A 26,616-nucleotide genomic window follows, 5' to 3' on the forward strand; every position below is an offset into this window, starting at 1 on the left:
TTCCAGGGTTCTTTTTCCCAGAAAATGGCATGCCAATCAACCCAGTTGCTCAGGAGACAACCTCGGGAGACATCCATGACTGTCTCCTCCTTATCCCCTACATTTAGTAACTGAGTACTTTCATTCTGCTTCTTAAATCTGTCTCATCACTGCTCTCCTTTTCATCTCCAGTTCAAGCCACTGTCGTCTCTTCTGTTCTGCAGTTCTTTGTCTTATTTGTCTCCACACGTCCAATTGTAATCCATTATGCACCTTGCAACCATAGGAGTCTATTTAGAGCACACATTTAATTACTCCTTCTCCTGTCTGAAATCCTTGGTGTGACATATAAAGTCTTGCATGATGTCTCCACCCATTTTTATAGCCTCATCTTGTGACCTTCTCCTTGTTGCTAATTTAAGGTTCAGGGGTTCTTGCACTTACTGTTTCATCTGCCTAAAATGCTTTTGTATTATTCCTGTCCCACCCATTTTAGATACTCATTCATCCTTTAAGTCTTAAACTTTATTTCCTCAGCCTTTTTCTTGATCCTCCCAATCTAGGTTAAATCCACCTATTACCTTGACCTGTGCTTCTTCACAGTCCATTTTACCTTAATTAATTGTTCAGTGTCTGCCTTTCCTCTAATCTATAAGCTCCATAAAGATAGTGACTGTATTTTGTTCACTGGCTATGTATTTTTCCATCATCATGGGTGGTTGGAGGAAAACCTTCCTAAATATGGTTTGGATTTTCCTTAACCAAATTAATTTTCACTTATCTATGTTCAAACTCATCTGTCATTACTGCTAGTCATAAAGATTTGCACCAGCCTTCCTACAGTTAATTCCCCTGGCTTGGAATTCTTGACCCCAGTTAGAACTTTTACAAACTTGCAGATTCCTCTACATACTGACCCTTCTAAATCATTTACAAAAATACTAAATGTACAAGTCCTCTTTCAGATTAATAACCTGACTGTTAAGACTTAGAATTTCCAAGAATTGCCTGTTTATATCCATCCTCCTTTTTTCTAAGCCACTTCTCTGTGACAAAACAACATCCCTAGTCCCATGATGATTAACATTGATGATGAATAATATTTTGAATAGCCTCCATATGCATTTTTATTTTTATTCACCTGCTCACCATTTTGCTTTACCTTTTTTATTTTGTTCTGTTTTGTTACTACCCCTTCCTTTATGTCTTTCCCTTTCCTTTTCCTTCATTTTTCTCCTTGCCTTCCTAGTGTTGACCATTGTGGGTCGAGCATACCCAGTGGTGGGAATCACAGAGAAAAAAATACTCAATTCTAGTGTAGTTGGTATTTGACACTTGAGAGTATCAAAGAAAAGTCAGAAAATTTTTTAAATATATAAATATATATGTATTTTTTTAAAATATATATGTAGTTTTATAGAACTTAGTAATAAGTTGAACAGATAATTCTTTTTCATAAAAAAAAAAAAAGCTTTGCTTCATGCTGTTTTATTTAGAAATCTCAGGGTTCCTAAGGATAATTCTTTGGCAAACCAAAAACATTAATTAGGCCATAGTGTATAACATTGAAGAATGTAAAGTTCTAATAATAAAAATAAGTTACCTTTTTCTGCCTTCATGCGGGAAGATCTAGTGTTAGAAAGTAGCCTTCTTCATCAATGAGAAGATACAGTGTGTGTGTAGTAAATAGAGTATAATTGCTCACTTCACTAATGCAAGGGTTTGAAGGGTGGAGAAAACTGGCAGAAAATGGAGTAATTATCATTTGTACTTTATGAGTGCATTTCACAAAAGTTCTTTATAACGGTTTTTGTAGCTTGTAGTTCTAAAGACATACTTAAACCATATATTCTCATTCTTTGAGATTTTTTCCTAGTAATTAGTTTTTAAATTTGGTATTACTTGTTTTATTTTAGATTATTGTCTTTTTCCTCTTGCCCTTTTGAAATTAGGGGGACTACAGGCCATTGCAGAATTATTGCAGGTGGACTGTGAAATGTATGGGCTAACTAATGACCACTACAGTATTACATTAAGACGATATGCTGGAATGGCTTTGACAAACTTGACTTTTGGAGATGTAGCCAACAAGGTATGTTTTAGAAGATCTGTTTCTTAAGATCTCTCTGGTATGAGTTAGTTTCATACAAACTACCTTTCGCTAATTTTTTTTTTCCTTTCCTCATTAGACATTCACTAATAAAAAACCTGAACTTCACACACCACTGCATATTCTTACTCATTACGTTGTCTTACACCTAAACAAAGGCAAAACATGGAACACAGTAGTGGATTTATATAACTGCATTTAAAATACTGTTCCTAGGAATGAGAGCAAAAATCTGAAAATCCCGATGACGTATGCAAGTATACACATATATTGGTTCCGTCCAAATAAGAGACTTTACTTTAAAACCCTTTGCTTATTATTTCTTATCATTTATTCATTTTATTTCTCCAGTATACTAAGAGAAGAACTGATAGCAAAAGACTTATGTAATCTGGTTTTACATCTTTTATGGATAAAATATTAGGATGATTAAAATGAGACCGTTAAAACTGGATTTGAAGTTTATTAGACAAAAATAAAGCACAGTTTCATTTTGCCTTGTTACTGACCCTCTGTTCCATTTCTAATTTTACAGGCTACACTCTGCTCTATGAAAGGCTGCATGAGAGCACTTGTGGCCCAACTAAAATCTGAAAGTGAAGACTTACAGCAGGTACTAGTTAGAATCACAAATGTTTTTTGGGGGTATTTGTGGGTTAATATCATGATTTAGATTAATTTAAGCTTTGGCTCAATATTTAGTGTCTTATGTTTCAATTATGGTTACATTAATACCAGAATAAAGGAAAATAATTATATTGTAGGAATTCCTTTTGGCACCATATTAGCATTTAGGAGGAATTTCTTTATTAGTAGATTTCTACTCTTAACAGTAGCATTAAGGAGCGCCTAGGTGGCTCAAGTGGTTAAGCATCCGACTTCGGCTCAGGTCATGATCTTGCAGTTCGTGGGTTCAAGCCCCGCATTGGACCCTGTGCTGACAGCTCAGAGCCTGGAGCCTACTTCAGATTCTGTGTCTTCCCTTTCTCTCTGCCCCTCCCCCACTTGCATTCTGTCTCTCTCTCAAAAATAAATATTTTTAAAAACTTTAAAAACAAAAAAAAGAGGTTAGAGTGGAAGAGAGCCAAAGCATAAGAGACTCTTAAAAACTGAGAACAAACTGAGGGTTGATGGGGGGTGGGAGGCAGGGGAGGGTGGGTGATGGGTATTGAGGAGGGCACCTTCTGGGATGAGCACTGGGTGTTGTATGAAACCAATTTGACAATAAACTTCATATATTGAAAAAAATAAAATAAAATAAAAATAAATAAATAAATAAAAACTTTAAAAACAAACAAAAAAAAAGCATTAAAAACAAAACAACTATAGAGGCACCTGGGTGGCTCAGTCAGTTGAACATCCCGGCTCTTGATTTCAGCTCAGGTCATGATTCGAGGGTCATGGATCAAGCCCCAGGTTGGGCTCTGAGCTGAGCATGGAGCCTGCTTAAGATTCATATTCTCTCTCTCTCTCTCTCTCTCTCTCTCTCTCTCTCTCTCTCTCCCCCCCCCCCCCTCCCCTTCTCCCCCTCTCCCCCTCTCCCCCTCTCCCCCTCTCCCTCTCTCCCTCTCTCCCCCTCTCCCTCTCTCCCTCTCTCCCTCTCTCCCTCTCTCTCTTCCTCTCTCCCTCTCTTCCCTCTCCCTTCCCGCCCCTCTCCCCCACTGGCACTCCTGCTCTCTCACTCTAAAAGAGAACAAAACTATAAATTATTTTATATTCAAATTACTCTAAAATTGATTTCATTTGCAGGTTATTGCAAGTGTTTTGAGGAATTTGTCTTGGCGAGCAGATGTAAATAGTAAAAAGACATTGCGCGAAGTTGGAAGTGTGAAAGCATTAATGGAATGTGCTTTGGAAGTTAAAAAGGTACCTTTGAAAACATTTAATATTCTCATTCGGATTTTCATCTTTGGTTACTTTTTCCCATCCCTGAGATTCCTTAATTGGTGACCCGCTTATCTCATCAGTTCTTATTCTTAGACTGCTCTAAACTCCTACTAAAGTATTAAGATGGAGAAGATTGTACAAAGTGTCCTAGGGTAAGTCAGGGTTTTTCGGATTTGACACTGTTGGCATCTTGGACCTGATAATTGTTTGTTTTAAGGGACTGACCTGTGCCTTGTATGGTGTTTTGCAGCATATTTGGCCTTTGTCCATTAGATACCAATACACTTCCCCTCAGTCATGACAGTCAAAAATGTCTCCAGATCTTACCAGATGTGCCCCAGAGGGGCAAAGGGAAAGAATCATCCCCAGTGGAGAATCACTGTGTACGTAGTGTTAGTGTTACTCTGTGCTCTCCAGAGTCCTCAGTTTTGACAGTCACCCTATCAAGAGGTGATAAGACCCAAGGGCAAGGAATTCCTCAAATAATAGTTTGCTTACAAAAGGAAATATCACCAGATGGCATATCTACTTCATAAACTAAGCTAATTTAAAAAGAAAAGCTTAAACTTGAAATCTGGGACTAAGCAGGCTTCCTTTCACCCAACCATTCCCCCTGGACCCACAGCCTACATTATTTTTCTTCAAAATGTCCTTTTTTGAGAAGATAAAGAATTTGGGAGTTTTGTTTATTTATTTGTATATGTATTTTTGTGAAATTATTTTATACCAGGAAAACCCAAGAAAATCAACTGAAATATAATTAGAAATAGGAAAAGTATTCAATTAAAAAACTGGTTATAACAATAATATTCAAATATACTTAGGGTCTGCATAAAAAATACCATTAAAACGCTCTTGAAATAGCAGAACACTTGTATTTCTTACAGGAAAAAACATATACAAATGGCCAAGAAGCACTTAAAAAGATACTCAACGTCATTAGTCATGAGGAAAATATAAATTAAAACTAGTGAGATACCATTACATATATTATATTGGTTAAAATGTAAAAGATTAACCAAGTGTTGTCTAGGATGTTAAGCAGCTGGAATTCTCATACACTGCTGGTGGGAATGTAAAATGGTATATACCACTTTGAAAAACATTTGGCAGTGTTTTAAAGTTAAACATATACCAACCATACAACCCAGCCATTCCAGTTCTAAGTGTTTACCAAAGAGAAACCTCTGTTCACACAAAATCTTAAACACAGATGTCAGCAATTTTGATAGCCAAAAACTAGACAGAACTCTAAAGTATATCAACAGGTGAATGGGTAAAGAAGTTATGGAATGTCTACAATGGAATACTATTTGGCTATTAAAAAAATGAACTATTGGGGTACCTGGGTGGCTCATTTGGTTAAGCATCCGACTTTGGCTCAGGTCATGACCTCTTGGGCCCCACGCTGGGCTCTGTGCTGACAGCTCAGAGCCTGGAGCCTGCTTCAGATTCTGTGTCTCCTTCTCTCTCTGTCCCTCCCCTGCTCGTGCTCTCTCACTCTCTCTCTCAAAAATAAACATTTAAAAAAATGTTTTTTAATGAACTATTGACACATGCAGTAATCTATAATGACAGAAACAGATCAGTAGTTGCTTGGGGCTGGCAGTGGATTACAATAAGATACCAGGAAATTTAGAGCATTGATATAAATGTTTGTTATACACAACTTGCTGTTTTTATTTAATATTAAATCTTAAACATCTTTCCATGTCAGTATATAGAGGGTTTTTTCTGGGTTTTGTTATCATGAAATGTCATCTTTTCAGAATGCACACCAATTCCGTCTCATAGTCTAATATGAGCTCTTGTCAGGGTTGCCTGGGTGACTTAGTTGGTAAAGCATCCGACTTCAGCTCAGGTCATGATCTCACAGTCCATGAGTTCGAGCCCTGCATCAGGCTCTGTGCTGTCAACTCAGAGCCTGGAGCCTGCTTCAGATTCTGTGTCCCCTTCTCTCTGCCTCTCACCTGCTCACACTCTGTTTCTCTGTCTCTCTCTCTCTCAAAAGTAAATAAGCGTTAAAAAATTTAATATGAGCTCTTGCAAGATATGTGTGTACCATCTAAACACATAGAATAAAGTTCATAAAGGTCATTAGTTTAGTATTGTGTTCTGCTTGTTCTATGGGGATATCACTTAAGTTCCATTTGGTATTTTATGAAAGTTGTCCTAAATGAAGAGTTCCTAATACTTTGCCCATGAGGGGCAAGGAGCAGGGGAGTAGTGCAATAATAATAACAACTTACTCAAGGTGTGCTGGGGTGGCCCAATCGGTTGAGTGTCCAACTCTTGATTTCTGCTCAGGTCATGATCCCAGGATCAGGGGATCAAGCCCCACGTCAGGCTCTGGACTGAGTGTGGAGCCTGCTTGGGATTCTCTCTTTCTCTCCTCTGCCCCTGTCCCCTGCTCACACTTTGTCTCTCTCTCTTTAAAAAAATTAAATTAAAAAAATTAACAACTTACTCAATAGAAGTAAACACAGAAGTTGGAAGAGGCACATTCCAACTCTAATTAGATGACGCATGTTCTGTTTCTTAATAGGAATCAACCCTCAAAAGCGTATTGAGTGCCTTATGGAATTTGTCAGCACATTGCACTGAGAATAAAGCTGATATATGTGCTGTAGATGGTGCGCTTGCATTTCTGGTTGGCACTCTCACTTACCGAAGCCAGACAAATACTTTAGCCATTATTGAAAGTGGAGGTGGAATATTACGGAACGTGTCCAGCTTGATAGCTACAAATGAGGACCATAGGTAAGTTTTATATTACTTTTAAATGAATTAGTGTAGAATTCTTACCCTTAAAAAGACCCAGTTGTAAGTAGTGTTTTGTTTAATTGTGCAGGTTCTAAGCCAAATTGTATTTATTCTAACAAAAGTTTATAGTATCACAAAGATGTGTACAAGTAAATAAATGACACTTAAAAGGTATAACCCATACGTAGGGAATAAAAAGTTACAAATACTACAAAGAACAAAATCTCATTGTATATGTTAGTATGGCATAAAGGAGTATAAGGTTTATAAAGAACAAAACTTAGGTGTATAATCCAGAGAACACAGTAGTTCATATTCTTTCTAACGGTGTCTTAATAATCATAATGTCATTTAACCAACAACCATTTATCTAACTAGGGCTGTGAAACCTAAGAAAGTATCTGAGATACAAGGCACACATTTTCAAAACTTAGGCTCTGTATTTTGTCAACAAAAATATGGGTATCTTTCACAGCATATTTATTTATTTATTATCCAGTATTGCTTCCCATTTTCAGAAAGTCCATAAGGTGCTTTTAGTAACAGTACTTGTAAAGAATGTGAACATCTTCTCTTTAGGTTTTTGATGCACAGACTAACAAGCCTTATAGCCCTTTCTGCTATGCAAAGAAGACCTCTTAAATTCAGTAAGCACTCAGCTGTTTGCTGGACTGCTGAGAGAACTGTCATGTTAAGGCTCACTGCACACCCTTGCCAATCAATTTTAAAGCCCTCTAAAGTTGAACATGCTGTCATTAAACTTCAGTTTACCGTGCATTAAACAAGCTATAGCTCTTTCAAGTCCCAAAGTTCTCAACCTTTGGGACTCTCAACCTTTGTTTTAAAGTTACCTTTAAATTTCCAAAACCTTTCATTAGAAATAACAAACTACGTGCACAGTTTGACAGCACATTTGTAAGGGGGATGGCAGTACCACAGACTCAATCCAGGGACATAGAGGTTATTCTAAAATGTCAGTTTGCCGGCCTAGGAGCTTACATAAAGCTTACAGCTTTATGACTATATAAAGATCCATCGATCGATTCTTCCACGTCTTCCACTACGTCTTATTAGTCGACATTGTGGCACCCATCCATAGATTAAGTTACCACAAAGTCCCTGTTTAGCATAAGATTTCATGATATATTTATTGGGGAACTCTATGACCATATGAACAAGGCAGATGTGTCTGCTCAGGCAAAAATTTTAAAGGCTATTGGGTCAGAATAGGAAATACAGAATGTGTTAAAATTAACACTTCTTTTAGTCTGACAGATGAGTATTTTTAAACAATAAACATTAAACGAACTAGGAACAAATGGAGATGTGAAACGCTTGAAATTTGTAGTATAAATTGGTGCAGTTTTATTGTGCCTATTAATCAGTTTTAGTAGTTATCTTTAGATTTAAATTTGTTTTCTAACCTTTTATTTATTGTTATAATAAGCAGATTTTTACCTTAATTTTGGGATCTCTTCTTTTTATTTCAGGCAAATCCTAAGAGAGAACAACTGCCTGCAAACCTTATTACAACACTTGAAATCTCACAGTTTGACAATAGTCAGTAATGCATGTGGAACCTTGTGGAATCTCTCAGCAAGAAATCCTAAAGACCAGGAAGCATTATGGGACATGGGGGCAGTCAGCATGCTCAAGAACCTCATTCATTCAAAGCACAAAATGATTGCTATGGGAAGCGCTGCAGCTTTAAGGAATCTCATGGCAAATAGACCTGCAAAGTATAAGGATGCCAATATAATGTCTCCTGGTTCAAGCTTGCCATCTCTTCATGTCAGGAAACAAAAAGCCCTAGAAGCAGAATTAGATGCTCAGCATTTATCAGAAACTTTTGACAATATTGACAATTTAAGTCCCAAGGCATCTCATCGTAGTAAGCAACGACACAAGCCAAATCTTTATGGTGACTATGTTTTTGACACCAATCGACATGATGATAATAGATCAGACAATTTTAATACTGGAAACATGACTGTCCTTTCACCATATTTAAATACTACAGTGTTGCCCAGCTCCTCTTCATCAAGAGGAAGTTTAGACAGTTCTCGTTCTGAAAAAGATAGAAGTTTGGAGAGAGAACGAGGAATTAGCCTAGGCAACTACCACCCAGCAACAGAAAATCCAGGCACTTCTTCAAAGCGAGGTTTGCAGATTTCCACCACTGCAGCCCAGATTGCCAAAGTCATGGAAGAAGTATCAGCCATTCATACCTCCCAGGAAGATAGAAGTTCTGGGTCTACTGGCGAGTTACATTGTGGGACAGATGAGAGGAATGCACTAAGAAGAAGCTCCACTGCCCACACACATGCAAACACTTACAACTTCACTAAGTCAGAAAATTCAAATAGGACATGTCCTATGCCTTATGCCAAATTGGAATATAAGAGATCTTCAAATGATAGTTTAAATAGTGTCAGTAGTAGTGATGGTTATGGTAAAAGAGGTCAGATGAAGCCTTCCATTGAATCCTATTCTGAAGATGATGAAAGTAAATTTTGCAGCTATGGTCAGTATCCAGCTGACCTAGCCCATAAAATACATAGCGCAAATCATATGGATGATAATGATGGAGAACTAGATACACCAATAAATTATAGTCTTAAATATTCAGATGAGCAGTTGAACTCCGGAAGGCAAAGCCCTTCACAGAATGAAAGATGGGCAAGACCCAAACATATAATAGAAGATGAAATAAAACAGAGTGAGCAAAGACAATCAAGAAGTCAAAGCACAACTTATCCCGTATATACTGAGAGCACTGATGATAAACATCTCAAGTTTCAGCCACATTTTGGACAGCAGGAATGTGTTTCCCCATATAGGTCAAGAGGAGCCAATGGTTCAGAAACAAATCGAGTAAGTTCCAATCATGGAATTAATCAAAATGTAAACCAGTCTTTGTGTCAGGAAGATGACTATGAAGATGATAAGCCAACGAACTATAGTGAACGTTACTCCGAGGAAGAGCAGCATGAAGAAGAAGAGAGACCAACAAATTATAGCATAAAGTATAATGAAGAGAAACATCATGTGGATCAACCTATCGATTATAGTTTAAAATATGCCACAGACATTCCTGCCTCACAGAAACCACCATTTTCATTCTCAAAGAGTTCATCTGGACAAAGCACTAAAACTGAACACATCTCTTCAAGCAGTGAGAATACATCCACACCTTCATCTAATGCCAAGAGGCAGAATCAGCACCATCCAAGTTCCACACAAAGCAGAAATGGTCAGACCCCAAAAGCCACCTCCTGCAAAGTTCCCTCTATCAACCAAGAAACAATACAGACTTACTGTGTAGAGGATACCCCAATATGTTTTTCACGTTGCAGTTCACTATCCTCTTTGTCATCGGCCGAAGATGAAATAGGATGTGATCAGACAACACAGGAAACAGATTCTGCTAATACTCTACAAATAGCAGAAATAAAAGAAAACAGTGGGACTAGATCAACAGAAGAGTCTGTGAGTGAAGTTCCAACAGTGTCACAGCACATTAGAACCAAATCCAGCAGACTTCAGGCTTCTGGTTTATCTGCAGAATCGACCAGGCATAAAGCTGTTGAATTTTCTTCAGGGGCCAAATCTCCATCAAAAAGTGGTGCTCAGACACCTAAAAGTCCACCAGAGCACTACGTTCAGGAGACTCCACTCATGTTTAGCAGATGCACTTCTGTCAGTTCACTTGATAGTTTTGAGAGTCGTTCGATTGCCAGCTCCGTTCAGAGTGAACCCTGCAGTGGAATGGTAAGTGGCATTATAAGCCCCAGTGACCTTCCAGATAGCCCTGGACAAACCATGCCACCAAGCAGAAGTAAAACCCCTCCTCCTCCTCCTCCTCAGACAGTTCAGAGTAAGCGAGAGGTACCTAAAAACAAAGCCCCTACTGCAGAAAAGAGAGAGAGTGGACCGAAGCAAGCTGCTGTAAATGCTGCAGTACAGAGAGTCCAGGTGCTTCCAGATGCTGATACTCTCTTACATTTTGCCACAGAAAGTACTCCAGATGGATTTTCTTGTTCATCTAGCCTGAGTGCTCTGAGCCTCGATGAGCCATTTATACAGAAAGATGTGGAATTAAGAATAATGCCTCCAGTTCAGGAAAATGACAATGGGAATGAAACCGAATCTGAGCAGCCTGAAGAAGCAAATGAAAGCCAGGTAAAAGAAGCAGAAAAACCTACTGATTCTGAAAAAGATCTGTTAGATGACTCAGATGATGATGATATTGAAATATTAGAAGAATGTATTATTTCTGCCATGCCAACAAAATCTTCACGTAAAGCCAAAAAACCAGCCCAGACTGCTCCAAAATTACCTCCACCTGTGGCAAGGAAACCAAGTCAACTCCCTGTGTATAAACTTCTTCCATCACAAAACAGGTTACAGGCACAAAAACATGTTAGTTTTACACCAGGAGATGATATGCCACGGGTGTATTGTGTAGAAGGGACACCTATAAACTTTTCCACAGCTACATCTTTAAGTGATCTAACAATAGAATCTCCTCCAAATGAGTTAGCTGCTGGAGAAGGAGTTAGAGCAGGAGCACAGTCTGGTGAATTTGAAAAACGAGATACCATTCCTACAGAAGGCAGAAGTACAGATGAGGCTCAAAGAGTAAAAACCCCATCTGCAACTATACCTGAACTGGATGACAATAAAACAGAAGAAGGTGATATTCTTGCAGAATGCATTAACTCTGCCATGCCCAAAGGAAAAAGTCACAAGCCTTTCCGTGTGAAGAAGATAATGGACCAGGTCCAACAAGCATCTATGTCTTCATCTGGAGCTAACAAAAATCAGTTAGATGGTAAGAAAAAGAAACCTACTTCACCAGTAAAACCTATACCACAAAATACTGAATATAGGACACGTGTAAGAAAAAATACAGACTCAAAAAATAATTTAAATGCTGAAAGAACTTTCTCAGACAACAAAGATTCAAAGAAACAGAACTTGAAAAATAATTCCAAGGACTTCAATGATAAGCTACCAAATAATGAAGATCGAGTCAGAGGAAGTTTTACTTTTGATTCACCTCATCATTACACTCCCATTGAAGGAACTCCATACTGTTTTTCACGAAATGATTCTTTGAGTTCTCTAGATTTTGATGATGATGATGTTGACCTTTCTAGAGAAAAGGCTGAATTAAGAAAGGGGAAAGAAAATAAAGAATCAGAAGCTAAAGTTACCAGCCACACAGAACTAACCTCTAGCCAACAATCAGCTAATAAGACACAAGCTGTTACAAAACATCCAATAAATCGAGGTCAGTCTAAACCCATGCTGCAGAAGCAGTCCACTTTTCCGCAGTCATCCAAAGACATTCCAGACAGGGGAGCAGCAACTGATGAGAAATTACAAAATTTTGCTATTGAAAATACTCCGGTGTGCTTTTCTCGAAATTCCTCTTTAAGTTCTCTTAGTGACATTGATCAAGAAAACAACAATAACAAAGAAGGTGAACCTGTCAAAGAGACAGAGCCCCCTGACTCACAGGGAGAACCCAGTAAACCTCAGGCATCAGGTTATGCTCCTAAATCATTTCATGTTGAAGATACCCCTGTTTGTTTCTCACGAAATAGTTCTCTCAGTTCTCTTAGTATTGATTCTGAAGATGACCTGTTGCAGGAATGTATAAGTTCTGCAATGCCAAAAAAGAAAAAGCCTTCAAGACTGAAGGGTGATAATGAAAAGCATAGTCCCAGAAATATGAGTGGCATGTTGGCAGAAGATTTGACACTTGATTTGAAAGATATACAGAGACCAGATTCAGAACATGGTTTATCCCCGGATTCAGAAAATTTTGATTGGAAAGCTATTCAGGAAGGTGCAAATTCCATAGTAAGTAGTTTACATCAAGCTGCTGCTGCTGCATGTTTATCTAGACAGGCATCATCTGACTCAGATTCCATCCTTTCACTGAAATCAGGGATCTCCCTGGGATCACCATTTCATCTTACACCTGATCAAGAGGAAAAACCCTTTACAAGTAATAAGGGCCCACGAATTCTAAAACCTGGGGAGAAGAGTACATTGGAAACTAAAAAGATAGAATCTGAAAATAAAGGAATCAAAGGAGGAAAAAAAGTTTATAGAAGTTTAATTACCGGAAAAGTTCGTTCTAATTCGGAAATTTCAAGCCAAATGAAACAGCCTCTTCAAACAAACATGCCTTCAATCTCTCGGGGCAGGACAATGATTCATATTCCAGGAGTTCGAAATAGCTCTTCAAGTACAAGTCCAGTTTCTAAAAAAGGCCCACCCCTTAAGACTCCAGCCTCCAAAAGCCCTAGTGAAGGTCAGCCAGCCACCACTTCTCCTAGAGGAACCAAGCCATCTGTGAAGTCAGAATTAAGCCCTGTTACCAGGCAGACATCCCAACCAGCTGGAGCAAATAAAGGGTCTTCTAGATCAGGATCTAGAGATTCCACTCCTTCAAGACCTGCCCAACAACCATTAAGTAGACCTATGCAGTCTCCGGGGCGGAACTCAATTTCTCCTGGTCGAAATGGAATAAGCCCTCCTAATAAATTATCCCAGTTGCCAAGGACTTCATCCCCTAGTACTGCTTCAACTAAGTCCTCAGGTTCTGGGAAGATGTCATACACATCTCCAGGCAGACAGATGAGCCAGCAGAACCTTACCAAACAAACGGGTTTATCCAAGAATGGCAGTAGTATCCCAAGAAGTGAGTCTGCCTCCAAAGGACTAAATCAGATGAATAATGGGAATGGATCCAATAAAAAGGTAGAACTTTCTAGAATGTCCTCAACTAAATCAAGTGGAAGTGAATCTGATAGGTCAGAGAGACCTGTATTAGTACGCCAGTCAACTTTCATCAAAGAAGCTCCAAGCCCAACCCTAAGGAGAAAATTGGAGGAATCTGCTTCATTTGAATCTCTTTCTCCATCTTCTAGACCAGATTCTCCCACTAGGTCCCAGGCACAGACTCCAGTTTTAAGTCCTTCCCTTCCTGATATGTCTCTGTCCACACATTCATCTGTTCAGTCTGGTGGATGGCGAAAACTCCCACCTAATCTCAGTCCCACCATAGAGTATAATGATGGAAGACCAGCAAAGCGCCATGATATAGCACGCTCCCATTCTGAAAGTCCTTCTAGACTTCCAATTAATAGGTCAGGAACCTGGAAACGTGAGCACAGCAAACATTCATCATCCCTTCCACGAGTAAGCACTTGGAGAAGAACTGGAAGTTCATCCTCAATTCTTTCTGCTTCATCAGAATCCAGTGAAAAAGCAAAAAGTGAAGATGAAAAACATGTGAACTCTATTTCAGGAACCAAACAAACTAAAGAAAACCAAGTATCCACAAAAGGAACATGGAGAAAAATAAAAGAAAATGAGATTTCTCCCACAAATAGTACCTCTCAGACCACTTCCTCAGGTGCTGCAAACGGTGCTGAATCAAAGACTCTGATTTATCAAATGGCACCTGCTGTTTCTAAAACAGAGGATGTTTGGGTGAGAATTGAGGACTGTCCCATCAACAACCCTAGATCCGGAAGATCCCCAACAGGAAATACTCCCCCCGTGATTGACACTGTTTCAGAAAAGGGAAATCCAAACGCTAAAGATTCAAAAGATAATCAGGGAAAACAAAATGTGGGTAATGGCAGTGCTCCCATACGCACCATGGGTTTGGAAAACCGCCTGAACTCCTTTATTCAGGTAGATGCCCCAGACCAAAAAGGAACTGAGGCTAAACCGGGACAAAGTAACCCTGTCCCTGTGTCAGAGACTAATGAAAGTTCCATAGCTGAGCGTACCCCTTTCAGTTCTAGCAGTTCAAGCAAGCACAGTTCACCTAGTGGGACTGTTGCTGCCAGAGTGACTCCTTTTAACTACAATCCAAGCCCTAGGAAAAGCAGCGCAGATAGCACTTCAGCTCGGCCATCTCAGATCCCGACACCAGTGAACAACAACACGAAGAAACGAGATTCAAAAACTGACAGCACAGAATCCAGTGGAACTCAAAGTCCTAAGCGCCATTCTGGGTCTTACCTTGTGACATCTGTTTAAAAGAGCTGGAATGATGAAACTAAGAAAATTATGTGTTAATTACAACTGCTATGTAGGAATCTTGTTTCAGATGAAACTTTAAAAGACTGAAAAATTTTGTAAATAGGTTTGATTGTTAGAGAGTTTTTGTTCTGGAAGCCATATTTGATAGTATACTTTGTCTTCACTGGTCATATTTTGGGAGGCACTCTTGATAGTTAGGAAAAAAATGGTAAAGCCAAGTATATTTGTACAGTATGTTTTACATGTATTTAAGTAGCATCCCATCCCATCATACTTTAATTATTGCTTGTCTTAAAATAATGAACACTACAGATAGAGGATATGATATATTGCTGTTCTCAATCATTTCTAGATTATAAACTGACTAAACTTACATCAGGGAGAAATTGGTATTTATGCAAAAAACCATTCTGTTTTAGTCCTTGTGAATCCATCTAACATTATAATTAATCATGTGGCTGTGAAATTCACAGTAATATGGTTCCCGATGAACAAGTTTACCCAGCCTGCTTTGCTTTACTGCATGAGTGAAACTGATGGTTCAATTTCAGAAGTAATGATTAACAGTTCTGTGGTCAAATTATGTGCATATAGATAGCTACAGTGTAACAATTTACACTATTTTGTGCTCAAAACAAACAAAAAAATCAAAAAATCTGTGTAACTGTAAAACATTGAATGAAACTATTTTACCTGAACTAGATTTTATCTGAAAGTAGGTAGAATTTTGCTATGCTGTAACTTGTTGTATATTCTGGTATTTGAGGTGAGATGGCTGCTCTTTTATTAATGAGACATGAATCGTGTCTCAACAGAAACTAAATGAACATTTCAGAATAAATTATTGCTGTATGTAAACTGTTACTGAAATTGGTATTTGTTTGAAGGGTCTTATTTCATGTTTGTATTAATAATTGTTAAAAAGGCCTCTTTTAAAAGCTTATATAAATTTTTTCTTCAAATTCTATGCATTAAGAGTAAAATTCCTCTTACTGTAATAAAAACAATTGAAGCTAACTGTTGACATTTAACCATTCCATGCATTGGCACTTAACCATTCCTGAAACTTACTATTCTTATATGAGATTAGCTTAGCACTCCTGGTGTTTAATATTTTTTCTTACTCCACTGGGGTTGATTTAAAACAGATTCATGGAATAGCAATGTGCACTACCTAGCACAGGACTGGACGTTGAACATAATAGGCCCACATAGAGTATTTCTTTTTTCTTAATAGTCTCTTTACTTGAAAATTGTATTGATTATTCTTAGGTATAAGTAGTCTCTTCCATGCCTGTCTTGCAGTGTAACTGTCTTGTCCCTTCATCTACCCTCTGTTGCTACTGGGTCTGGAATGAACACCTTTTATCCCCCTATATGTTGGGGCAAAATTCCAGCAGCTGATTGTAATCAGCATTTTGCCATGCTCAGAAAATGCAAATCACACGGAACTTCAAAGGTTTAACACCACTATGAGATTCAAAAGACAATTTAAAAACCTCTGCCTGTTAAGGAATACTGTTTCTGGTGGGTAGAGTTATGGGGTACATGTGCCATTGCCCCCTTCTTCACAGAGCAGGGAGAGCCTCCTTCATGAAGTAAGATAACTAATACACATATTAACATATTTTATCTTCCCAGAATTTGTCCTGAATGATCAGAGGGTGAAAATGATAAGTACTCACATACTGAATAAATGAAAATTTACTTTTAGTGATAAAATTCATGCATTCTGCTTTGGGGGAAGAGAAAAGATATTTAGGTACAGTGGGGATACTGGGAAAAGTGGTTGAGAAGGAGTAAGCACATCTGCTTGATGCCCCTGAAATCACATGTGGTTATGTACCCCTTACATGTGTTTATCAATGCCCGTAAATCCTCTAAAGCCCATACTCTTTCCACTGTCCCACTTTGCAAACACTTCAATTTACTGAGCTTTGGAATATATCTACATTTAAATTTTTGTCATTTTATCTAAATGAATCGATCGATTGTGAATAATAATAATAATAATAGTTGATGTATTTCTCAAACGCTGCCTTCTCCAACAGGGATACGCACATATAGGTCATATTTCCTTGCTCTTTTAGTCCTGATTTTCTATTTTTTTGAACTACTGCATGCCAGTTTTTATGAGCACTTCAAGTACTTTTATGGAAAGAGATGGGATGTAAATCGATTAGAATAAAATTGCCTTTTTCAAGGAAGAAAAATTAAAAAAAAACAAACCATCAATGCTGGGAAAAAAAAGATGTCTTCCACCTGCCAGAAAGCTCAGGAAGTACTGTAAGCAACACCTACTGTCAGATGGTCCTGTCAATCGACATTGCCTGTGGAGGAAAAAGTTGCTATATGAGACTCTTCAGTTTGAACAGCTCTGAATTAGGAAAGGGGCAACCTTCAATTCTACTTCTAGAAGTTTGCAGTGTGCTGCCATAACTGATAGCAGGCCAGATGGTCCCAGTATATGCTTGTTGAAAATGGTAACAGCGCAGTGTAGAGAATAAGAGTTATGATACCTGTTGAGAGAAGCAGGGGGCAGTGCCCCATCTAGCTTCCCACTGCAGCAAACAACTCCCAAGGCGGTGGGTTTCAAACTGGACTGCATCTGAGTTACCAGAAGTGCTTATTAAGACGCAGCAGAGCCACACCCCGAAATGGCTCATTCTGAACAGGGCCCAAGAATTTGCGATTCTAAGAAGGGGTCAGGTGTTGCTTGATGCTGCTGGTCTGGCAACCATACTTTGAGATCGAGTGACTAAGTTACGATGAAGCTCCTTGAGTGATTGCCTTCAGTTCTAGCTATTCCTCTCAACCGGACCTTTTAATCTGACAAAGTATTCCAACAAATAAACTTTCCCCTGCTTTAGGCATGAATGCTAAGCTATAAAATCTGATATAGCCCATCCATCTCCACTCCCAATAATAGACAAATTTAGCAGACATGAATTAATTCTAAACACAATGACTATTTCTGAGAAATTGGCTTATGTTCCCTTTGGAACAAAGTTATTGAAAAGGCAAATTTCAGCAAGTACATAGTTTGGATTTGCAGTAAGATTGGGACAGACTATGAAAAGGGAACTTTGAAGTTGACAATTATTTTAGATGAAAAGATAATGTGCCTGACTTGCTAATATACTGTGGGAGTGATTAACAGCCAATTAACTGTGGCAAATTGCTATTTGAGAATAAAATTTCCAAATTACCTGAGTAGTAAATGGAACGTTAATGAGAGGGAAATAATGAAATGAAGGGTAAGCCCAAAAGAAACAAATAGCACTGTAAGTAAAAAAAAGTTTTCCCATAAAATATGCAAGGGATGAGGCTTTTGCTGAGGATGGGAGCCAGCTGCACTGTTACCTGAATTCAGGTTATCACATAGTGTTTTTGTATCTAAAATACGAAAAGAACAGAGTGCCAGAAATGCAAAAGGTAAGTTGCCAAGAGCTGAAGAATATTTGAGTAGTCATATTATTAAAATTTACCAAATAATTTTTCAAAAGTATCTGAAATAGAGAATATAAATTATTTTTTAATGTCTAATTCCCTCATACTATGTTGACTTTAAAATACTACTTTGTAGTGTTAAAAAAGTATTGACTTTAACTCCTGTACAGACCACATCATTTTCCTGCCATTCTCCTAACTCTGTCCTGTGGTCTATAAAATTATATTCTGGTTTTTGTTAGACCATTGATGCTTCTTTCAACCTGTATGTTCTACATGTATTGTATTGTTCTTGGTGCTAAATACACTTTCTTTCCTCTGATATTCAGGATTATTCTTTCTCTACATTTGTGACTATTCACTTATTTTAAGTTATGTGATTGTTACTTTTTTTAATTAAAAATACTCATCATGCTGTATACTAGTGAAGGTGACCATTGAATATAAAGCAACATTAGTGAAAAGTAACTATTGACAATGATGCTAAATGGTACCTACACCACCTTTTGGAATCTAAGCACTTAGCCCAACTGTTGACCACTGAATCATGTACGCAGCCCATGTACCCTGACCATGGCTATTTGTACCAGAGGTGGATACTTGCCCCAGGAGAGACTCATCATCAACCAGCTAGTGACCAAAGACTTGCCTGGCTTAAGGGGCAGGGAACTGAGCCAATCAATTTGAAATAAGAGTCACAAAGGAAATTTCTGGTTGGTGATTGAGTGCTAGAACTGAAATATCTTGTAGCATTAGGCTGAGTTAACTTGAAAATAACAGAAAACCACATTTAGACATACCTTAGTTTTTTTTTTTTTAATTTCAAAGATAGAGAAAACTTTCTAAAAAACATTTGTGAGGAGAGAGGAATAGGCTGCCTACAAAAAAGAAAAAGAAAAAATTAGATTAGTAACATATTTCTCTGCAATGCTAAATGCCAAAAAAGAAAAAATAGAATAATATGTGCAGTATTTGGAAGGGAATGGGAATATTACCTAAGAATTTTGAAACCAGCCGAATTAACATTTAATTTATCTGAAATACTTGTATCACTTAGGATCCTTACAGCTGTTAACAAGACCTCTAAAAGATAAGACGTTCATTTAACAAATGCTAGGTAGCTCACGGGATCTGTATGAGGGCCAGAAAATCATTCTCAGAAGCCCCACAGCAGAGAAGATACCCAGCTATCTGTGAAACTGCTTCAGTAAAGATCCACTTGCTTCCCCTAAACGCCAGAACCATCTGACACCATACCCACTGTAAAACAAGATTACATGTGGTACATCTTCCTCACGCTGCTCATTTGCGGACTGAAGTCTTGCTGGAGTGGACATGATTGGCAGAGGCTACGTCACATGTATACGTATAGAGTCTGGGAGCTCAAGTTTTGTTTTCTCCATTGAGGAAGCTGGATTCATAAAACATGAACTCTCCAAATCCATGAGGGGCACTTTGAAAGCATTGGGCAACTAGAAACCATGAGATGTTTTGCCATAGTATTCCTGCTGCCCAAACAATTAAAACAAATGGAAAAGTGTTAAGGAAACAAAATTTGAGCAGTAAAACTTTTCAAGCTGAATAAATGTGTTAATAATTGTAGTTAATCTGATAATGCTAATCCACACTGATAATAAATCTCAGTGTTAATGTCCACATAAAACTGAAAAGATGAAATGTTTAATAATTTAAACATTAAATTCCAGGTTATTCTAACCCAAATTGGGAAACGAGTTACAAGGTAGAGAAGACATAAAAGCATGCTAAATTTCTAGTTTTATGTAGGCAGTGTCAATAGATCCTATTTTACTTTTAACTTAGAAAAATACAAAGTCAATTTTTTAGTTTAATGGTAACCTCAATGTTAAAAAATAAAAATTTCCGCCCAAACCACTAGCCAAAGACAACAACTAAGAATACTTGAACAAGATCAAAGAATGGGAGACATAGGGGAGAATTAGCCACAAAGAAGCATAAAATGACAGAATAGTACCAAATGATAAATGGATTAAACAAATATAATAATTATTCTCAGGTTGAAGTCAAGTAAAAAAGTCCTCCAACTATATGCCATTAATAAAAGACACACTAAAATGATCCAGAATGGATAAAACTACAAGTACAACCACACTTGCACAGGCAAATGTAAAGAAAGTAGTTAATGCAAATTTATGTCAGACAGTATAGTTCTGGATAAAAGGGAGCAAATATAATGAAAAGGAGATTAATATCACTTAGGACTTTCTTTAAATTTCAAATGATTTAGTATCAAATGTATGAAATTACAAATAGAAAATAAAAAAACGATGAAAACAAGTGAGACTCAGTGTTTGACAGATGACGTGGTCTATACAAAACAAAAGGAGCTGTTTTTATTTAAAACCACAACTTCCTTCCAGACAGGGTGGACCTTGTTAAAGGAAGGCTCTCAGCGGTCCTTTTCTATAGCTGAGGACCTTCATGGGTTTGGGATCTATAAAGCCAAGCCTGGAGGGAGGGTTAGAGAAAATTTAACAGATTTGCTTATGAGAGGCAAGAACTTGGGATTCTCGGGGTACCCAGGCAATGACGGGGGGTGGGATGGGGGCTGAGGAGTAGAGAGAGATAGGAGAGGACAAAAGGAAAGAGGAGTCAGCAAAATGAGAAGTCAGGGTCATATGAAAACCTTGATGATACAGCAGTTAAAATGATTTTAGAAACGGAGATACGTTATTTCAGTTGGAACCCTAAGTTCTTTGCAAAATCTCTGTTCCAGTATTAATGTACTCATTGATTTTTATTTTTCAGAATCTTTTCATAACAATTGCAACTGGTTTCACCATCACACTATCAATATTTATTTGAATTTAAGTATAAATTAGATGTAAGTTTTCACCACTGTTTCCTCTGTATTACATGCCTTTCACTATCTTCAATTCTTCATGTTAATATGATTTGCCTTAACTGGACTATGTCCTTAAATAGTTACTTTTTTTCCAGAAAAGCTAAGTTAAGGATATACTTTCTAAATACTTGCTCGTTTAAAGTTGTTTTCTTTTGCTGTCACACAAAGGATAATTTGGGTCACAATTCTTTTTCCTCAAAAAACTTATGTTTGGGGTGCCTGGGTGGCTCAGTCAGTTAAGAGTCCCACTCTTCATTTCGGCTCAGGTCATGATCTCACAGTTCATGAGTTCAAGCCCCATGTCAGGCTCTGTGCTGACAGTGTGGAGCCTGCTTGGGATTCTCTCTCCTCCTCTCTCTCTGGCCCTCCCCTGCTCACACTCTTTCTCTCAAAATAAATAAACTTATTAAAAGCAAAACAAAAAAAATCTAATGTTTACTGTGGCTAAGAAGTTCAAATATCAGTCTGAGTTTTGTTTACATTATACATAACTTTTATTTCCTAACTTAGTGATTGTAGGGTTTTGTTGTTATCCTTGAAATAAAGAAATTATACTGGCATAAATCCAGTTTCGTGTCTTTTTCCCACAACTCTGTCTTTTAATATTGAATCTTACTGATCTCCAGTCTTCAGTTCAATACATGTTCTCGTGTCATCTCGGTCCTGATTGCTGCTTTCCCATCATCTCCTTTCTCTCACTTTGCAGGGGCAGAGACGAAGCCATACTATGGCTTGAACACCAACTTCATATCAACCATATCTACTAAAATGGCCCTCCATCAGACACCAGTCAGACTCTTAGTGGCGCCTACATGCGGACTGTACTGTCAGGAGTTCCTCGTGCCCAGACATTGCATTATGTTCCTCTAGAAATGAAAAGAGCACCTATCTACCACTCAGTATCAACATTTTCCCACAAGAGTGCTTGTGTTCAAATGCCATAAAGGATTTTTAATGAAACAGTTTTATTATAAAAAAGATTTTGCCTCTAGTCTACCCTCCCATCCCAAGATATAGATATGAATCCAACAGAGACTGGATGTGGCATGTAGGCAAATCTTACTCATAAACACCACGTTGTGCTCTGTGTTTTCCCCCTGACTGAAAGCTCTTTCGTTAGGTCAGGTTGGTGAACTTAACTTTTAGTTATCCTAGGGCAGATTCTGTGTTCTTTAGAAATTGATTTCTGGGGTGGCTCAGTCAGTTTAAGCAACCGACTTCAGTCATGATCTCACTGTTTGACCCCAGCATTGGGCTCTGTGCTGACAGCTCACAACCTGGAGCCTGCTTCAGATTCTATCTCCCTCTTTCTCGCTGCCCCTCCCCGGCTCGCACTCTGTCTGTGTCTCTCTCTCTCTCTTTCTCTCTCTCAAAAATAAATAAACATTAAAAAAAATTTTGTTTAAAGAAATTAACTTCTGACACTATGGTAGATAATATTTTCAAAGATGGCGCAGTATCTGCCATCCCACATGCTTTTTTGCAATGTGGGAATCTATTACTGAGCTGGCCCTGTGACTGCTTTGACCAATAAAATGTGGAAGAAGTTACAAGACCAGACATTATAAAGGCCTGGTAGTTTCTACCGTGCCATCGGCAGGAAGCTAGCCACTATGTAAGAAGCCCTGAAACTACCATGCTATGAGGCAGTTGTTAAAGAAAAAAGTTACTCTGACACTTGTTACAATGGTAAGGAAGGGGGCGCCTGGGTGGCTCAGTCGGTTAAGCGTCCGACTTCAGCTCAGGTCACGATCTCGTGGTCTGTGAGTTCGAGCCCCGCGTCAGGCTCTGGGCTGATGGCTCAGAGCCTGGAGCCTGTTTGCGATTCTGTGTCTCCCTCTCTCTCTGCCCCTCCCCCGTTCATGCTCTGTCTCTCTCTCTCTCAAAAATAAATAAACGTTAAAAAAAAAAATGGTAAGGAAGACTTCAAGGCTACTGCAATAGGGATACTGGACTAGAGGAGAGATATCAGTTCAACTCCAAATGCAGCAAAGACAGTTGGAGATTTATAACCAAAGGGCAGAGTAAGGGCCTCAGTAGATGGAAAATTTCTAAGGGTAAATTCTTGTTGAAGACAGGCCAAGGACTATCAGAGATGGGAATGAGGAATTTGATCAGATATTGAGGGTGATCAGATAACAAGAGTAGGGGGGGGTGCTCAACATACTTACTTTGATAGTTAATTTTCTGTGACAAATTAACTGGGCTAAGGGATACCCACATAGCTGTTAAAACATTGCAGGGTGTGTCTGTGAATATGTTTCCGGAAGAGATTAGCATTCAAATCAGAGGAATGAGTAAAAAATATCTGCCTCCACCAATATGGGCAGGCATCATCTAATCTGTTGAGAGTCCAAATAGAACAAAAAAAGGGGAGGAATGGCACATTTTCTCTCTCTTTTCTTGAACTGGGACTTCCATCTCCTGTCCTCCCATATCTGATCTCGTTTCTCAGATATTCTAACTGGGACTTACACCATCAGCTCTCCTGGTTCTCAGGCTTTTGGATTCAGGCTGATTTATACCATCAGCTTTCCTCGTTCTCCAAGCTTGCAGATAGCATATTGTGGCATATCTCAGCCTCCATGGTGTGGGCCAATTCCTATAATAATCTCATATATCTCTATATATCTTACAGTTCTGTCTCTCGGGAGAACCCTGACTGATACATTTAACTTAGCAGCATTCTTGCTAAAACTGGGATGGGCAGGCAAAAAAAAAAAAAAAAAAAAAAAAAAAAAAAAAGAACACGGGCCAAGGTCAAGGCCAGTCAAGACAAGAGCTCAGAGGAGCCTATCTAAAGAAGTTTGGTCAAGGAGAGAGGTTTTGTCAAATTTCAGCCTAGCCATATGGAGATGCTACACCACAGGAAAAGGAAGGTACCAGCAACCCTTCAGCTGATTCAACCATACCAGCGAGGCAGAGATATAGGACTAAAGAAGTCATTTGGGACTTTCTATCTCCAGCAGATGCCATGTGGAACAGAGATCAGCTGTTCCAGCTAAGCTCTACCCAAACTACAGTTTTGTGAGCAAATACATTGTTCTTTTAATTTTTTTTTAACATTTATTTATTATTGAGAGACAGAGAGAGACAGAGCGTGAGCAGGGGAGGGGCAGAGAGAGAGGGAGACACAGAATTTGAAGCAGGTTCCAGGCTCCGAGCTGTCAGCACAGAGCCTGACTCGGGGCTCGAACTCACAAACTGCAAGATCATGACCTGAGCAGGTTAGACGCTGAACCAACTGAGCCACCCAGGTGCCCTGGATACACTGTTCTCTTAAAGCACTAACTTTTAGAGTGTTTTGTTACATTGTAATAGACAAGTGAAACAGACAGACCAACCCATTAGTTAGCCAGGCTGGCCTGAGTTTTCTCATTGACTCAGTGCAGGCTGGGATGGCCTTGGTATACCTATATGCATAACAGTCTCACCCCTTAGAGCTGTGAGAAATTTGAGCAAGAGCTATTTTATTATTTTTATCTGTATCCCTAACACTTCTTAAAGTAGCTGGCACATAGTAGCTTCTCAAAATGTCCTTGCTGAATGCAATAGAAGCCCTCCAGTGATTTGTAGCACAGATATCATGTAATCCACCAATTCTTCCCCTAATCACATTTCTGTCAAAGCTCACAGATCATCTTACATATCTACCAGTCCCCTCCTGCCCATGCACACATATATATCATATCTCTTCTTCAGTCCCTTCCTTCTGCTTTCAATTCTTCCCAACTATTTTAGGAAAATTTCTCTTGCCCATCTTGGTCTTCTCTTTCCACCTTTGTGAATCCCATCCCTACCCAGTAGCCTCAACCAAGGTTGGCAGGTTGAATTTAGTGGCACATCTAAATAAGGAAAAGAAAGACAGTTTGATAAGAATTAGATTTGAGAGGCACCTGGATGGTTCAGTTGGTTAAGCATTGGACTTTGGCTCAGGTCATGATCTCTGGGTTCGTAGGTTTGAGCCCCATGTCAGGCTCTTCACTGGGAGTGCAGAGTCTGCTTGGGATTCTCTCTCTCCCTCTCCCTCTGCCCCTCTCCCACTCACGCTTCCTTTCCCTCTCGAAATAAATAAACTTTATTTAAAAAATTAGATTTGAAAACTAGGGCCATCAATCTCTAAAGCCCTTTCATCATTTTCACAATTTGCCACATGCAACTTCATCCTCCTTTAAACCAACCTGCTTTTCCACAAGCATTAATGTTTTAAAACTTTGTGTTCACTTATTGTTTCTTTAAGCATCAGTGCAGTAACAACATTGCTGTCTCCCTTCCCACCATCTTTTCTGTGTACTTGTAAGATATTTCAACTATAGTGTAGAGTTAAATAGAAGTTATGGATCTAGCACAGAATGGCACTCAAAAATATCAGCTCCATCATTAACTCCCTTAGTGTTTAGGAACCAGGAAATATAACCAATTTTAATATTGGGCCTTTTTGTCTGCAAGTATTTACATAGGTCTAAGAAAACCCTATGGTGAGTAGGCTACTGTATGTATTAAACCTCAGGCTACCTTGTTCATGTCCCATTTTTCCCATATGATATATAAAATATTGATTTTCTGAAAAGTATTTGAGTTTTCATGATGCAACTAAAGTATGAAAATAAATCTTAAAACAGGCAAAGTAGATATTTTAAAGCTTGGATTCATTTCATCCCTGTTGTGTTTTGTTGGTCACATTGCATGAAGCTCTTTTTACAGGAATCATGTACACTTCAAGAAAGAAGTAAGACTGATGTATTTACATCAGCACCAAACTAATCCGGTACTACGAAACTACAAGGAAGATTGAGAGGCAGGAATTGAGGGGGTGGAGAAAAGTCAGGGGCTTCCAGAAGGACCAGATGGGCATTATGCTCAGCCATCATTAGCCTGAATGGCCATTAACTAACTTCAATGAGACTCAAGCTTTGGGGAGGATGTTTGTTTGTTTGTTTGTTTGATCTGTAATAAAGAATACTTACCTTTGAAAAGTGCCTTTGTTGGTGTGGACTAAACAGCAGCTACTAGAATAGGAATGAAGGTGTGTTTAGTTGAAGAACGGAAATGCTGAAATAGTGCTTTGCAATTAACCTAAGGTATGCAAAAATATAATGAATTGTAAGGTAGGTGTTTTTCAGTTTAAAAAGGTGTATAGTCAAATTCTTAACATTTATACGTCTTATTGAAACAGTAATTTATCTTGTTTCACCACTATAAACATACGTATTTGCCAAGTTGGAAACAAGCAAGCTGTGAGGCCCAGGAGCAGATCAAGATTAAACCATAAGAGGCATTTCCTCGCCTACTCGGATCTGTGTAGACAGATCACTCGCGGTATACAGCCCTCCCCTAACGGTGAAGGTAGCTAACACCATTCAAACTCAGTGTGAAACTGGATGTGAAGGAGCGTAAAATATTAACCCCATTTTAGCGACAGCGTAAGGTTCTAAAACTTCTGGTTTTGACAAGAGAAGGAATTCGAAGC

General features: G+C 38.6%; 1 protein-coding gene and 1 long non-coding RNA gene across 6 annotated transcripts in view; one reads left to right on the forward strand and one right to left on the reverse strand.

The window, feature by feature from the left end:
* APC (APC regulator of WNT signaling pathway) overlaps positions 1–15,829 on the forward strand; it is a 149,510-nt gene extending 133,681 nt beyond the window's left edge. For all 5 annotated transcript variants that reach the window (XM_042991281.1, XM_042991296.1, XM_042991299.1 and 2 more), the window contains 5 exons: positions 1,932–2,071; positions 2,625–2,702; positions 3,839–3,955; positions 6,522–6,736; positions 8,230–15,829. In XM_042991281.1, the coding sequence (XP_042847215.1) occupies positions 1,932–2,071; positions 2,625–2,702; positions 3,839–3,955; positions 6,522–6,736; positions 8,230–14,809 (7,130 nt within the window). In that variant the 3' untranslated portion in view covers positions 14,810–15,829. The remainder of the gene's footprint in view (positions 1–1,931; positions 2,072–2,624; positions 2,703–3,838; positions 3,956–6,521; positions 6,737–8,229) is intronic.
* A 3,151-nt stretch (positions 15,830–18,980) lies between these two features.
* LOC122240255 lies at positions 18,981–26,562 on the reverse strand. The gene is made up of 3 exons (XR_006219711.1): positions 26,355–26,562; positions 26,114–26,222; positions 18,981–19,140 (listed from the first exon to the last, which is right to left on the reverse strand). It is a non-coding gene; the product is annotated as an uncharacterized LOC122240255 (long non-coding RNA).
* Positions 26,563–26,616: the final 54 nt, after the last annotated feature.

Source organism: Panthera tigris, chromosome A1, assembly GCF_018350195.1.
Source record: "Panthera tigris isolate Pti1 chromosome A1, P.tigris_Pti1_mat1.1, whole genome shotgun sequence".
Classification (NCBI taxonomy): domain Eukaryota; kingdom Metazoa; phylum Chordata; class Mammalia; order Carnivora; family Felidae; genus Panthera; species Panthera tigris.